Source organism: Podarcis melisellensis, assembly GCF_964234715.1.
Source record: "Podarcis melisellensis genome assembly, chromosome: 4".
Lineage (NCBI taxonomy): Eukaryota > Metazoa > Chordata > Lepidosauria > Squamata > Lacertidae > Podarcis > Podarcis melisellensis.
In genome coordinates this window covers 32,063,270-32,080,243 of record NC_138531.1, presented here as the reverse complement: position 1 = coordinate 32,080,243, position 16,974 = coordinate 32,063,270, and the positions used below count along the sequence as shown (strand labels likewise).

General features: G+C 42.1%; 1 protein-coding gene across 5 annotated transcripts in view; it reads left to right on the top strand.

Moving 5' to 3' along the window:
* Nucleotides 1-413: 413 nt before the first annotated feature.
* UBE3A (ubiquitin protein ligase E3A) overlaps nucleotides 414-16,974 on the top strand; it is a 36,163-nt gene continuing 19,602 nt past the window's right edge. Inside the window, exons 1-6 of one of the 5 annotated variants that reach the window (XM_081907549.1) lie at nucleotides 414-940; nucleotides 2,388-2,502; nucleotides 8,143-8,210; nucleotides 11,055-11,218; nucleotides 12,925-13,039; nucleotides 14,649-14,693. In XM_081907549.1, coding sequence (XP_081763675.1) covers nucleotides 13,020-13,039; nucleotides 14,649-14,693 — 65 coding nt within the window. In that variant the 5' untranslated portion in view covers nucleotides 414-940; nucleotides 2,388-2,502; nucleotides 8,143-8,210; nucleotides 11,055-11,218; nucleotides 12,925-13,019. The remainder of the gene's footprint in view (nucleotides 941-2,387; nucleotides 2,503-8,142; nucleotides 8,211-11,054; nucleotides 11,219-12,924; nucleotides 13,040-14,648; nucleotides 14,694-16,974) is intronic. The other 4 variants (XM_081907548.1, XM_081907551.1, XM_081907550.1 and 1 more) reach the window with 4 other exon arrangements.

Sequence of the window (16,974 nt, the reverse complement as noted above, 5' to 3'; positions counted from 1 at the left end):
AGCATGGCTGCACCATGAGGAGAGGGAGTACAAATAACGGTGGTCACACTCTTGTATGAATGTCAACATTTCTGAACGGCCGGGGTGATTTCATTGATCCGGGGAATTCCATTTCTTCCCCTCGCTGGCTCCCCACCGCCAGACCCCTCACCCAACCTCGCCTGCCTCCGCCCCGCGGCACGGAGCTGCCCTGCCGCTCAAAAGCAGACGAGAGACCTGAGCATGGCAAGGACAAGGCCACGCGGTGGCGAAGCCGATGCCTCTCGTGTCATGGCTGCTGGCGGGGAAGGCCCCTCCCCTCCCCTGCCTCCCTCTTTCTATGATCCGGGGTCCTTGCAGAGCGGCCGAGCACGACAGAGAGACAGAGCGCCTAGCAGCGCTGCCCCGCGCGCGGTGCATGCTGGGCCACCCCTCCCTCCCCGCCAGTCCTCCGAAGCTGCGCCGCGCTTGACACCCGTGCCTCTGGTCTTTTCTTTCCCCCCCTTCTTCTTTCCCCACTCCTCCTCCCTGCCCCCGCCCGGCCGCTCTTTCTCTCTCTCTCTCTCGTAATTCCCTCCCTCCCAACATGGTGGTGCTGGGCTCCGGGTGACCCCGAGCGGGGGGAGAGGGCGGAGGCGCAGCGCGGAGGCCCCTGCTCAGCCATCGCCGACCATCTCGACAGCCGCGCGTACGCCTAGAGCGCCTAGGCGGCCTTCCCCTTTTCCCACTCAGCTCTCAGGCAGGCCTAGCCGGGCCGGGCCGGGCCTAGCGCCTTCCCCTTCCTTCACAGCCCTCAGCGGCGGCGGCGGCTGCTACCACCACCACCCTGCGCGCTCCGGCACAGCGGCCTAGGCCAGAAGGCGACGCGGAAGAGGAGGGGCGGCGTCTCGCTGTCAGGGGGCAGCCCGGCCTGCTTGCAAGCGGCGCCTGCTGGGCCCAAGGCGGGAAGCGGCAGCGCCAGGTGAGTATCAGGGGGGAGGAAGGGCGGCCTCTCCCCGCCCTGGGCACTTGGTTCCCCTTCGCAGCCCCCCGGGTGGGGGCGTCGTGGGATTGAGAAGGCCGCCCCTTCCCTTCCCCGGCCGCACTTTTCGCCCTTGTGCGGGGAAGCGAGGGAGGAGAGGCGGGCGGGGAAGCGCCGTTTACAGCTTCTCCAAGGGCTGGTTCTCTCTGTTTTTATTTTTTGCCCAGGTGTGTTTTTTCTGCAATAGTGTGAGGGGAGGCAGCGGGGGTTTTTTTGGGGGGGGGAGCGCTAAAGTACCGGGTGCTCCGTGTCTGCAGCAGCCCCCGGGCGCGCGTATCGGGAGCCGGGCCTGGCTGCGCATCGTAAGTGCTGCCGCCGCCGCCGCTCGCCCGCCCCAGACAAAACACGCTTATCAAGGCCTTAAGACGGGAAAGTTGCCTCCTCGAGTGGGGCCAAAGGTCTGATAAGTCCGCAGTCTTGTTTCCCCAGCAGTGGACTCTGCTATTATTTTATATGATATACATAAATTAATATATGATATTATGTAGGTGGGATGTGTGTTATTCCGTTGCTGCTGCTGGCCTGATCTAACCTGCTTTTTCCTTTGTTCATCCTCCTGCGAGCAGGCTTCCGTCAAACGTTTGCATGCAACATTTGTCCCTAAGAGTTAGGAGCGGGACTCCCGGTCCACGTGGGTAGCATGTCTGTTGGCTCTTCTGGTTGTGTGTAGTTGCCATCGAACTGAATTATGTGGCGGCTGTTGTGTAGCTTGACGGTTTCTGAGTAGAATTAGAAATCAGAAATTTGCACACTTTCCCCACAAGGTTTGGTTCATTTTTTAAATTGGGTGACTAGAAGCCACATTTCCGTCCCTTAGTATAATCAGATAATTGTTGCTGTCTGTTTCGCCTCTTTGTCACTACTTACTATCCTAGGCTTGATGCAGGTGCCTAAACTGAAATTGTAACTGTTCCTTATGTAAACAAATACTCCATAATAAATGTTTACATTTAAAGTTGCATTGGATGCAGATTTGGGCTTCTGCAGTGGCAGTTCTGTTACTTCTGAAAATTTCCCAGCTAGAAAGCAGGACCTTAGCTCAGGTAACCTCTATGCAAGGCAGTATATATGGTCAGTAAAGGGACTTATTTTCCGTGTTCTGTAAAAATGGTGATCAGAAGTAAGAGGATGACTGACTTTTAAAATACATCTCTTCTAAACATGTGGAAAATGTGAACACAATTTTAGAGCATGTTCAAGCATCACAAAATCTACCTCAGGTTAACTCCAGCGCCACTTTGCTGCTGTGTGCTAGATGAGTGGCTGGGAACCTCCAGTCCATGGATCCGTTAGGCCCACTGAGCCTTATAATGCTGGCCCACCAGGCTATTTTTGTTGAGCCACATCCACATTTCCCATGTCTGACTTATAGATTCTTTCTTTGCAGTTCTTGCCACAGCTACTTCTTCCTTTGCAGCTGCAGCTTGAATTCAGTCTGATGCAGGAAGAATTGGGAGCACAAGAGTGTGCACCATTTTGTCCTTTGCTGCTGTGGATTGAAGGTACAATCACCTGACACCATATGACAGCTGACTGACAGGTGGGCAGTCCCGCCCACTTGTCAAAGTGGTTCATGAAGGGCTGGATATGTATACATCCAGCTGTCTGATCCAGTTGCATGCCCCTGTGCCAGTTTTTTAAAGTCCAAATGCACTTAGTAAAACTCTACAAGTTAGGTTGAGGAACAAGTCTGACAGGGAAATAAACCCATACTAGATATTTATTTGACTGAAGGGAGTAGAAAAAGTACACCAAGCTGGTGCTAACGATGTATGTAAGATATTGTAGTTAACTTAAAGCTAAAGAAATTTTCTGCTCACAGTTTTTATACCATGAATGTGTCACAGGTGTGGATTTTAGTGGCAGTGTTTGCTGAATCTGATGACTGCAACCCCTAGACATAGTCCATGGTTTTTGATTAAGGGTTGGAAATTCTTACAGCCAGATCTATGCCACTTCTTTTCCTTCAGCTGTTTCGGTGTAGGCACGCCAATCTCAACTATTGAGATATTCTTGGGAGGTTGAGGGTGACGAATGTGCACTCTTTGTTGAATAGCTCTGGGAGGGAACGTGTGGCTTGCATCCGTCCCTAGTACAGTCATACCTCAGGTTACAGACGCCTCAGGTTGCTTTTTTGGGGGGTTACGGACCCACCGAAACCCGGAAGTACCAGAACAGGTTACTTCTGGGTTTTGGTGTTTGTGCATGCGCAGAAGCGCTAAATCGTGCTTTGCGCATACACAGAAGCACCAAATCGCAACCCACGCATGCGCAGACGCACTGCTGCGGGTTGCGAACGTGCATCCCGCACGGATCACGTTTGCAGCCTGAGCGTCCACTGTATCCACTAAGGATAGAATCTCCACTACCATTATTGGATGTTGTAATTTAGCATGGATGACCCCTCCATTGTAGCAAAAAGGATTAACTGTATGATCAGGAGGGAGTTAAAAATAAGCCTGGTCCTTAGTCCATTTGGTGACCAGTTTTCATCTTGTATGTATTGCCCTGATTCTGGCAGACTTCAAAATAGTAATGCCCAAGTAGGACCTTAAAGTAGAGAACACTTGCTAAAGTGAGAGCAGTTTTCTCCAGCAAAGGAGATATGTGTGCATAAGTGGATGCAAGTACTTGTTGAAAGTATAAAATGCATGGGATATGTATTCTGATTCAGGGGTCGCTACTACATGCGACACAAGCAACTAGAGCTGGATTGGGGATATAATATTATTTTCACAATTCAAAATACTTAAGGCAATATATATTATATTTGTGGGCGTTATTCTAAGCACAGCAACTATAAAGGAAATGGTTCTATAGTCCGATATCCACATGTTAGGAAAAAAAATCTAGTGCAACTAGTTCTTTTTCTGTGAAAGAGCCCTAAATGTCTAAATGCCTTTGTTGTAAGGCTTTTCTCCATTCCCATCATATCTCTCCCCTCCTTTTTATTGTTGGCTCATCATCCCTGGCTTGCTGGAGCTGATGGGAGCTTAAATTAAGCAACAACCTGAGAGCTAAATGTTCCCGACTCTTGATATACAAGATAGAGCCATACATGAGCATGAGATGATCAGTGATTTGAAGTGGGGAGCCTCTGTGAATAGAGGATGCCTGCTGCTTTAGATCATCATGCTCTCACACATGTAGGGTCCCAAACTGTTTACAAACGATATACACAACCCCTTCTTGTGTGTGTTATTTACATATTAGGCAATCAAAACACCTGAAAAGGGCTTATCACAGTCAAATTCTGTTAAACTTTCCTGACTGTGGCTGTGATCGCACATAACACTAAAACAAGCCACAAATTTTCTAGCAGATGAGCGAACAAGCCATGGCTTCTTTCTCCATAACTTGGTTTGTTTTCCAGCTGCTTTTGCCTCGTGCCTTTGTAGCTTGGAAAGCAGCTAGTTACGACAGCCAAACAAATCATGGTTAAGCAACTCTGTTGAGCTTTGAGAGGATGACAAACCATAGTCGAAACAAGCCATAGTTTGCTGGGCTGGTTTCACATATTAAAACCACAGTTAGAGTAAACAAACAATGGTGTAGCATTATGTGCAAACTAGGCTGTTACTGGAAGCTGCAGAAACATAAAGGCTTGGTTTTGTTTTATGTATAGAAAAATTGAGATTGGTACAAAATGTTAGACAATTTCTGAACTCCTGTGTTTCCTTAATAAGTTTGTGTGGCATAGGGTTTAATTGTTTTCTCTGCTTGTTTTTTTTTTTACAAAAAAATAGTTGGATTTTAACTTTATTTTCAGGGGTAAGGTATCCAGTATGCCATTTTTATTTAGAAAAGTTTATCTGGTTTTATCTTAGACGCAAAGCAATTTAGAGAAAATATGCAAATAATATTTCTGTTGTAAATTAAGTTCTTCAGTCTCCTCCTGGTGTTTTGTGTCTCTACGTGCAGTTTTGCCCACGAATGTGCTGTCTGCTTCATTTGCTGATGTTTGAGTGTTCTAGAGAAACTCCATTAGGCAGTTACCCACTAGAATGAATGTTCTGCTTATAGGAACATAATCCATGCGAACATAATCCATGCGGAGGCACGTTCGCAACCCGCAGCGCCGTGTCTGCACACATGCGGGTTGCGATTCGGCGCTTCTGCGCAAAGCATGATTTAGTGTTTTTGCGCATGCGCTAGCGCCAAAACCCAGAAGTAACCCGTTCCAGTACTTCTGGGTTTCGGTGCGTCTGTAACTCGAAAACGTGCAACCTGAAGCATCTGTAACCCGAGGTATGATTGTATAAGCCAAATGGCTCCTTAAATCAGGGTTATACTTGCCAAAACGGTATGTATAGTTGCCATTTTGGGGGACAGCCAACACAGAAGTTGTATTTTTCAATACGACTTTTTGGTTCCTGAAATTCATTCTAATTGTGCAGATAAAATGTCATGGATAGAATTCTACAAGGATGTTTTGTTAGTGTGTGAAAACGGACAAGATCCAAAATCTCTCTGGCCTGTCCTCAGATGTCTATAATCAATTTAAACTGAACAATTCACCTATTACTCTCCCTTCTCTTCTGCTTACCACCAGGAGAAATCTCCTAGGTGGTGACATGGTAGTACCCTGTTTGTGGGATGTCCTTCCCTTAGACATGTGACTGGTGCCAATAACAAGTCAAAACATGCCTATTTGCCCAGGCATTTTAGGGTTTTTTGTTCCTGAGTGATCAACTTGCTGGGTTTCCTCCTGTGTGAATTTCATTACTCTTACGCTTTATTTCTAGTTTGTAAAACCGCAACTTATTCTTCCAGGTAGCTTTCAGATATAATACTTCATGGTTGCAGTGGGATAATTGAAGAGTTAAATCTAATCCCTCATTGACAATATTTTTCTAAACTGTGCTGTATATTAATTGGCTAATGTAGTTGCTTAGTCATATTTGCTGTAAATGAATAGAGCACTATATGGAAGGTTAGACTTTGTATCCAGGTTGCTTCTTTCTGTTTTACTTCCACTCCTTCACTATATTGCCTAACTCTATTGCCTTGTGAACCCAAGAAACATAAAGCAGCGAACAACCCCAAACTTCTGCTCACTCTTTTTAGAATTGTAATTTTCCCTGGGGTCTTGTGATGAAGCCTGTGATATACATTTTCTAAATAAATATGGACATTTTGGCCCATATGTCTTTGGCCACATTTGCACATCAGGCTAAACCACGAAATGCAAAAACTAAAGCAAGCCCAACCAATCCTTAGATGCTTGTGTCCTGTCCTCTCATGCATCTGGAAGGAGAAGCTTTTACTTTCATTTCCCCTTAAGCTGTGCTTGTCATTTTGTCTGAACCTGGGACCATATTTTATCACTAACTGTGGTCATTTTCTATATAAGCTGACTTAATAACTGATGGTTTGAAATTGGCTTACTTTGAAACTGACCATAGTTGGTGTTAAACCACAATCCTGGGTTCAACCAGAATGACAAGTTGAGTTTAACGGAAACTGAAAGTAAATGCCTCTGAAGTTGTTGTTCTGGTTACACAGAGGAGCGTGGGAGAACCACATGATTTGAAACATGCACAGGGTTATTCCGATTCATGCATATTGTGGCAAGCCTTAGTTTAGTGTGACATGAGAATGTGGCCTTTGTTTAAAAAGCTAAGCCCTCCAAACTTCCCAGAAGCTAGTGTTGGTTAGGGCAGAGCAATTTATTTTTCTAAAAGGAAATGTACTTCTAGCAGTGACCGGTGTGGTGTGGCAGAGCCCCTCTTCCAACATCTAGGCTGGACTGAGCAAGGCATTGGTGAGCCTGGGGCTGCACAGATACACCAGCAGAGCCAATCCAGCGTTCCTGCTCATGCATCTGTACAGCTCCAACCTCCCTGCCCACCCCCCTCCAGATAAGCCACAGAGATGCCCCAGCCGGTATTGTGTACATGTTTATAAATGTTCATAATGAGATCTGAGCAAAATCGCAGTGCTCAGATACAGAGCTTTAAAAATAGGAAAATGCAAGTTCACTCAGTTAGGTATACAGTGGTACCTCAGGTTAAGTACTTAATTTGTTCCGGAGGTCCATACTTAACCTGAAACTGTTCTTAACCAGAAGCACTACTTTAGCTAATGGGGCCTCCTGCTACTGCTGCGCCGCCGGAGCACGATTTCTGTGCTCATCCTGAAGCAAAGTACTTAACCCGAGGTAATATTTCTGGGTTAGCGGAGTCTGTAACCTGAAGCGCCTGTAACCTGAAGCGTAAGTAACCTGAGGTACCACTGTACTTGATTATGATCTAGTGAGGAAGAAGATAGTATTTTCTCTTTTAACAAGGTCTCATTTGTCATTTGCATAACAAACATAATCAAAAAGAAAACTCAACCCCAAAATCAGACAAGTTTTATAAAACATTGTTCACCTTTACTTCATACAAAAGAACTTGGCTATGAATTAGAGTCAGATCATTGGTCCATCTGACTCAGTATAGTCTCCTGGCTCTGCAATGTTTCAGAGAGGGATCTCTCACAGCCATACCCAGAGATACTGGGGATTGAACCTGGAATCTTTTGAATGCAAAGCATGTGCTCTGCAACCACTGAGCTATAACCCTTTGTTATAGTTACTTTAAGCTATGGTTTAATGTGAACAAGCAGCATGCTGGTACAAGCTGCTAAAATTGCAGGCAGTTTCCTTCTCTCCCACTCCTGCTACTGTCAGGAAACAAAGCATGGTCTGACTTGTTGTATCATCCGAATCTGAGCTCATGGTTTGTTCAAACAAACCATGAACAGAAGCATGCCGGTTCTTCACAGGATACCAGGTCATTTTGTCTATGTTTTAATGTGACATGTGAACCAGGCCAGTGTTCATGACGTGACCATTTTTCTTGTTTTAAGAAATTATAAACACCAGCGTAACATTCTTGGATCTACATTTGATTTTAAGCGGGCTGTTTTTAGAAAATAAGAAACTTTCAGTACTTAAAAACCATTTACAAGAGTAAAAATCCAATTCATTTTTTTTTAGATGTGTGGGTTTTTTTACAATCATTTTATTCATCCTGAGTGCAGTAAATAGTACAGCACAAATGAACCTCTAAAAGAGCATCATGTAGATTTTATGCATTAGACGACCTTAATCTTTATATAACTGATTAAAAAAACTGAAGTAAGATATTGTATTCTAGGTCCGCAGCCAATTGAAGGCCGTTTGGCAACGTGCAAGAACAACCTGCTGAAGTACTGGAAGAACATGGTATGTAGAATAGTTGTATCTTAGATGTTGTGTTTTTATCAGCAGAAATAATTTCTCTTAATAAAACTGCCTTACAGAGAACAAATTTATGAAAGAAAACAATATTTATGAAGGTATTATAAAGCGCTGAATATTTGAGTACTTGATTGCCATATCACGTGCTATGGTCTTTTGAAAATTTGCAGTTTCCATTAATTAGCAGACTAACCATATGAATGATGTAGCCTGCAAGAATAACTTGTCTACTGTATGCTAGTTGCTTGTGGACAGAATATAAATTGGATCAGCTTTTGTCTTACCTTAACTGCTGAATGAACTTTTAGTATGCATAATGAATGGCATACCTTTTGTAAGTGTGAACACTTTTGACGGCTCATCTGGTATTATTCTGTTCCAGTATCACCTTTTTGTCAATTGGCTCAATGTCAAAAATCTCATGTTGCTACCACGTTCCTGGAAACAGTCCTAATTCACTTTATTTTAACATCTTATATTAAGTAACCAGTTTTAGTCTGGTTACCACAAAGCAAGCTAGTTTTAACTGCACTCTGATTTTATTGTTGCATGATGAAATACATGCTGAAATTCAGACATGCTGCTTGCTGTTGGTGGGGTTTTAAAATATCCAGTACAACAGCAGCTTTTAATTTGGTATAGTAGGAATCGTGAAGTCTTACCAAATTATTTTCTTTGTGCACTAGTTTGTGAACTAGTTTGTTATATATCTCCTTTACAGGGTTGCATTCTCCATATTGAAAGCCTGTTTGTAGGTGCCCCTTCCAGTCCACTCCCAACCGAAATGAATAGGCAGCCTTTGCAAGCGAATGCTGTTTGCAGACAGTAAATTACTGGTGGTCTTAACTGTGAAAATTGTACTTTGTGCCCAATATCAGCTATTATGTGAAAGGAAAATTACGTTGGAATGACGCTGATTATGAAAGCTGACTTCTAGCTGAATTTACTTTTAAACTGTTCTTTGTCTGTTATGCTGCTTTCACATGCATAATCTGTCAGTTCTTGGGTGATTTCTGAGATTGGAACCTCGGGTGGCAGCCAGTGACTGCTCAGCTGCACTTGCACTCACAGCATCTCTGGGTCAGCCCACCTGCTTTGCTGTCCAGAAAGTTGATTCCAACTTTAATAAGATGGGCAGGGTTGATCACTATTGACCATGCATTCATTCCTTGCACAATTTCATTCTGAACACTCAGCTTGAGATTTGGAGGTGTGTGTTGCATGCCTCTTATTTTAGGTCCCTAGTTGACTTTTTGTATTATGTAATTGGAGAGCTGAAACTCGTATAACAATAGGGCCAGCTGTATCCAGATGATAGAATATAGGGCACAAGGCTCATGTGAGCACCATGTTCTCAAGCATAAATTCACCTCTTGGAAAATGTGTTCTTCTGTAGAATAAAATAAGAGATGATGAAATTTGGCCTTTGGCCAAGGGATTCTGGCAGTTTTAAGTTTCATTAGTATATTTCATTAGGCCCCAAAGGCATCACATTTTATACATAGAGAGCAGTCACTTAACAGGGATTGCAAATTGGTAATAGCTATGAAGAAATAAACAGAAGTGTTTCTATTCTAGGATACTATAGGCAAAGAATAAATATGTTCTGGGACTAGGTGAGCTCAGCCACTCAACACTAGTACAGGGTTTCCCAAACTTGGGTCTCCAGCTGTTTTTAGACTACAACCAAAAGTAAAGTAAAGGTAAAGGGACCCCTGAGCATTAGGTCCAGTCATGGCCGACTCTGGGGTTGCAGTGCTCATCTCACTTTATTGGCCGAGGGGGCCGGCGTACAGCTTCTGGGTCATGTGGCCAGCATTACTAAGCTGCTTCTGGCGAACCAGAGCAGCGCACGGAAACACCGTTTACCTTCCCGCCGGAGCGGTACCTATTTATCTACTTGCACTTTGATGTGCTTTCGAACTGCTAGGTTGGCAGGAGCAGGGAGCAATGGGAGCTCACCCCGTCACGGGGATTCAAACCACCGACCTTCTGATCAGCAAGTCCTAGGCTCTGTGGTTTAACCCACAGTGCCACCTGCACTATGGCAAAATGTCCTCCATAACAGGGACAGTATTGCTTTATCAATTAGGAGCATAGGAAGCTGCCTTATACTGAGTCACACCCTTAGCCCATCTCGCTTAGTACTGTCTTCACTGACTGGCAGCAGCTTTCTAGGGTTTCAGCCACGGGACATTGCCAGCTTCTCCCGAGCTGGGAATTGGATGGCAATTTTAAGTGTTTTGTCTATCCTCCATTTTACACTACTTCTAAGACAGTGTCTCCCAAACTTGGGTCTTCAGCTGTTTTCGGACTACAGTTCCCATCATCCTTGACCACTGGTCTTGCTCCCTAGGGAAACACTGCTCTCTATCCATCTGCTCCTCTCTGTAAACGGAGTTCTGATGTGCATGGCTATCCTAAACCTGGGTGCAGACAGTGCTTCAGATTTCTGCAAAAAAATGTTTATAGGGAGAGATCCAGTGCTGCACCAGTAGATGCAACAGAATTTCCTAGTCCTCTCCTCCCCATTCCTGCCCCCCCCCCATCCCTATAAAGCAAATGGGGGACTGCTGGGGAAAAGAAAGAGAGTCTTAAGTCCAGTTTACACAAGAAGATGTCTGTTGTGCTAGCAGGACACCACATTTGGATATCACTCATACTTCAGAATATTCTTATTTGCCAAATGCTTTATAGTCAAATTTGGAAAGAGTGAGTTCAGAAAATTTAGTGATTTTTTTTTCAGGTTAAGGGTTTAAAATTTTGTACGTAAGAACAGATAAGATCAGATTATAGAATTAGGTAAGACATTAATTGGTTCCGTTTCAGCAATGGAAGTCTTCAGCTGGAGAGCAAAAAGCCAGTGGGTGGCCTCGGGGTGCTGTGGGTACGAGTGTTGCTGAATAATCACTGGCTGACAGCGACATGACAGAGTAGAAGATCAGCCTTACATCTTATACCAGAGAAGCCAGATCACAGGAGACAGTTGACAGGTAAAATTTTGAAATAGAAATATCCACTGCTGAAAAGAAGAGTCCAACCATTGTAAACTGCATTATTTTCATCCTGTGTTTTTCATTAATTTGCACTGTGGGAAATTTTTAGAACAGTGGCTGTTAAACCTTGTCAAGGTCAACAGAAGCCGTCCGAAGGCCACTGCAAATCTCATGGAATTAAACCCCACGTTTCCACCAAGTAAACACTCAGCAGTCAGTTCAGCCAGTCTCAGGTCTCTTGATACATACATTTGCAAGCACGTGTTTGTTGCACTCATAATTCACATTTTTTAAGGCATATATCTAAGATGCTTGATGTATACACTTAAAAATGTGATGTCTGAAGTGGTCCTGGAAGACTAGGACATTGGTGTGATAGGTGTTTCCTGTGAGAGGACTACTGGGATTCAAAAGTACATTCTAAAAAATAGGCAGTTACTCATTAATCACCCCATGTCATGGGGGGACAGGGTCCATACAGCTGTTCTTGCTGTAATTAGAAAGGAGTGGGTCAGCATTCTACCCCTAGCTGCCTCGTGATGTCTGCAAAAACAGGTCTGAGAAGGGGTGAGAGGTTCTTGTATATAAAGAGCCATGGATGTAATAGGCTGTATTTTTTTCTTTCAAGTTTTGGTGGCCACTAAAGCTGAATCTAGTGGTGAAGTACCTTGTGGTGGAATTACTAATTAATTGTAATAAAATTGTGACTGGTGTCCATATTAAGTTTTACAAAGAAATGTGTTGTATAGTGGCCTCATCTCTTAGGCTGAAGTGGGTGATGCCAGAAATACAGCCTTTACCAATATTGAAATAGACCTTCCGGCCATTCTATCCTGGGCCATCAAAGGCCAACCTATATAAAAGATAATATGCACTTCTAAGAAATGTATGGATTTGTCTTAGTGAGTCTCAAGGGCAAACCTGTAACCTGTAATTACAGGTTAGCCACCTCTGTACACTTCCTTACATTCCTAAGTTGACACATGAATAATGAAAGAGGACACTCTTAAAATTTCATAGTAATGCACAAGGCTGGAGATGGCCTCGGGGTATATTGGGGCATATCCTATTATAGATCTTTTTTATCATGAACCACACCTTGAATTGATCCTGGAGGTCAACAGGGAACAAATGCAATCTCTAGATCTTTATCTCTAGATCTTTATAACGTGTTTTCTTATGACCTACATCAGAAAGCAGAATTAACCTTAAACCAGCTTAATATTTTGAGCCATCATTAAGGATGGTTCTTTCTAAAGTAATGCAGGGTAGTGGAATTGGTAGAAAGCTCTTCTAGCCACAGTTGCAGTGCATTGCTCCAGGCAAGACTACAAGCCTGAGTGAAAGTGCATGGCTAAACACAACCAGTAGTGGAAGTAAAAATATCTTCTCCATTCCACAAGGTTTTCTGGCCATCATAATTTCTGTCTTTCATGGATTTCGTTTCAATAGCCTGACTTTAATGAACTGCCCAACTACAACTGGACTCTGGGGAATGTCTTGCATTGAATCTAGACAAATTTAAATGTTGATTTGTAAAGGCTGGAACTTAGTTTTGGCAGCAGAATTATTATATATATTTGTGTTAAGATTTCTTGCAACACAGAGTGTGTGTTGGCTAATGATCACAATTGTTCGTTTAATTGCCTAGTTTGAAACATGAACTTGAGGATGTTTAACTAAACATAATTTTATTCATTTAGCACTATTAAGCCTATGCTTGGCCCAGCACAAGAGGACCAGCGACAACCTGTTTTTAATCAACAACACAAAATTGTGATCACCCCAATGTCACCGAATGGCCACAGCTTGTAAAAGGTAAATGTCATGAACTTTTTTTAAAATGGTGTTTCAAATGCAAATAATGCTTTTTATGCTTCCATAACAGCTTAATTAGCAAGTAGTCTTTAGGAGGGCACCATAGAGCCAAATACTTTTGAAGTGTATATCCCTTCTTTATATTGCTCTGAATATCAGTGTTAATATTCTATAAAATGTTGTCGTCCCGCCCCTGAGTTGTTATATAGGGGAGACTGTCTCTGGTTCAGTAATTGCCAGAAGCAGTCCACCACTGTCTGACCTTGGAAGAAAATGAAAGAATGCACAGATTTGGGGAGAGATCTTCATGGTATCTTGCTGACAATGGGTGCTCAATTTGGCTAAAACAATGATAATGATTTTGTTCCAGAGACTTGGTGAAATTGGCAAGTGCAGCAGACTTGCATGCCTTTGCTTTTTCAATCCTAGGAGTTACAGTGGAGGCAACTTCTTGCAGAATGGAGAAGTTCCTTTGAGTGGCATTGGAATTGAGCCACCATATAAAATTGCTAGCTCATGCTGCAGTGTTCAGATTAGTGGCTGGGTGTGTTGCGATCATGCTTTCTGCAGTGCTATTCGGGGCTGAAAACTTAAGCACTTGTAACAAAATTTATTAAACAAAAGCAAACCTTTTGGTTTTGGCTGGGGTGAGCTAAATAATGATAACTTTGATGTTTTCTAAACTTCTTAAGCACGTTATGTTTAATTTTAAAATGCTTTTGTTCAAACAAACAAATACATTCTACACTGTATTACTTTAATGGCTGTTAACCTACCTTTCAGAGAATCTGTCCTCCACAAGGCAGTTTTCAGCATCATGTAACAACACTGATAGACTGAAATTCCATAATATTTATTTTTTTGAAAAGCAAACAAATAAAATAACATTTAAAAGATAGCAGATAAAACAATTCTTAAAAAACAGTGCCATAATTTTTATCAAATGCTGGCTAGAATAAAGAAGAGGTAAGAATATTTTCCTGGGGAGGGTATTCTACAAATGCAGAATCATCACAGAAAGGGCTGTGTCCTTGTAGAAAACCAGCACCGTTGTAGAATAAAGTTTTAAGTAGCACAGAACTTTGGATATCTGAACATTTCTTTATACTTACTAATAATAAAACACTGTCAGCTGAGCTTCTGGAAAGCTTAGAAACATAGGCTTGTTGGAATTTCGAAACATACCAAGGCCACTTTTTAATATAGCACAAGGATTAATATAGCTCAGCTGAGCTGGTACTGGCAAAATAATGATAATAAGAAAGTGGCAAATTATTGGGACAGCTAAAAATGTGGAAGTATTGTAAACAATGGTTTTTATGAAGCATTTGATGTGAGAATAGAAAGTACTATGTAAAAGCGGTGTACAGTATGTAAAAGTTGATAATTGCAAAAGTAGACAACTGTGAGTGTATGATGAGCAGCTTATATTTGTGTTTATTTTGTTGTAAGCAGCCTTAACCTATAGGTAACTTTGATTTGAAATCACTAGGACTGACTTCCAAGAGAATATGTTATTGGTATTACTGAATCACGTAATATGCTAGTTGTATCTCTTTTCCTCTTAGCTGCATACAAAATGCTCACGTTTTTATTTAAACTTTTACAGATCACCAGGAGAACCTCACTCTGAAAATATTGAAGCTAGCCGAATGTAAGTATAACTAGCATATCAAAAGAGTGCATTTGGTATACAGTTTGGTATACAGTGGTACCTCGGGTTAAGTACTTAATTCGTTCCGGAGGTCCATACTTAACCTGAAACTGTTCTTAACCTGAAGCACCACTTTAGCTAATGGGGCCTCCTGCTGCTGCGCCGCTGGAGCATGATTTCTGTTCTCATCCTGAAGCAAAGTTCTTAACCTGAAGCACTATTTCTGGGTTAGCGGAGTCTATAACCTGAAGCGTATGTAACCTGAAGCGTATGTAACCCGAGGTACCACTGTCTTTTGTGTGAAACCCAGATGCAATATCAGAGTTGCATTACCTCCATTCTTCAACAGCTACCTTTAAGTTGTACTTGAGAAAAATTATTCATTGTTCACTTCTTCAACATGATGGTTTGCCCAGATCAGGTACATTGAGAACACGATCATTTGCCTTGATTAGGTATGTTGAAATCAATGGGAAATCACATTAGTCATGACTTGACTCTTGCCACTGATTTCAGTGGAATCTAAGTGCAGCTAACTTGGCAAGGATCCAATCCATAGATCTCTTTGATGTTTTTGCTACGACAGTTCCTAGAGCCAATAACGCAAGCTGCTCCTAAAGGTGAATTACAGCTCGCTGCCTTGGCAGGTAAACTGTGCTAGTGAAAAATGTCACATCACCCACCATGTGCTCATTCTGTATGGGAATATAAATGACTGCTCTGGATCACAACCAGAGGCTTCTTCAACTTTTATTATCTACAACTAAAATTAAGCAGTGTCCAATTGTTTAGTGATACAGAAAATACTAGGTCAGGCTCATGAGTAGAAAAGGTACTGGTCTAACTACCAGATTTTGTAATTTCTGCTTGTTATTTCAGTGTTTCTGGTTTATGATACCTGGTTTATATTCTGTGTGGTTTTTTGTGGTGATTTATATATTTTATGTTTTGTAATGGACCACATTGGAAATCTTTGGGTTGAAAGGCAGGCTATACCTTGTCATACTACTATTAATAACTGTAAATAATTTGCTTCATTATACTTGTGTTTTTCATATTTTTGTAACTTGAAATAATCTAAATTTTGAAGCTACAGCTGCAATTTAATTCCATCTTATTAATTAGATCAAAATAATTTAACTCAGATTCTTTTATTTGCCAATGGCTCAACTAACTGCTAATATGGAGTTAAACTGTTTGTAAGTGGGCAAAATCCATTCATTAGTCTAGATAACACTTAAAAGAAGAAAGCAATTAACGCTGTTCCTGCTCTAACAGATTTGATAGGGTGGAAACAACTGATGACAAATATTGTTGATGTGTAACTTAGTTAGAAAGAGGACCGAGGGGGAAATGAGTCAAAATATCAGGCATTTTTAACCAGCTTCCTCTGAGAACCTTACTTTGCTTTTCTGTTAACTGTGATGTTCAGAGCTAAAGGGAGTACCAAAGCTGGTTTGCATGTAACACTAAACCATGGTTATGTATGTACAGAAGCAGGAAAGATCCCTAGTGAGGCTACAAGTTTGCCTACTCTCTCCTCCCTCACAGCTAGAAGGACTTCACTAATGTTTACCTTGTTACTTCGAATTCCGGCTTGTGTATGAACCAGAGATCCAGGATTATAACTAATCAGTTATACAAGCCAGTTTCATAATCCATGATTTGAAGCTGGCTTGCTCTATAACTGACCAAAGTTCGTTTAAACCACAATCTCTGATTCTCACATAACAACATGGTAGTATTGGGGAAAGTGAAAAAAAGTGCTGGCAAAGTCCTTCTCCTGACTTCATGAGATGTGTATGAGTCCAAGGCTTTGCTTTGGGCTCGTTGACACAACACTAAACCATGGTTTAGTATTAATATGTAAGTAAACCCATGATGATTGTGACACTTAACTCTGTCTAACACTGGTTGATTAGTTAGATTTCAGTAATTCCCAATTGATGCATTTGAAGAATGATAATAAAATACTTGCCAAACCTAAGAATACTGATGCTAGTAAAAGAATTGTCAGGCCCGTAGTATATTGTATTTAATTGCCAGTGCATGCATTCCCATAAAATTTGACAACGTATTTGTTTCTTTTGCTGTCTTCCGAAAACGGTTCTTCCAGTATATAGAGTAGTGTCCGTTCCTTTTACATTAAAACAAGATATTTTTTTAAAAACCAAGAAGCAGATCCAGCAACCACAAACAAAACCACAAAATAAGTTTCCGTCATGTGCCACCAAAAGCTGGAGACAAAATTATTGTTTTGCTTGGCACCTAAAAAGTTACA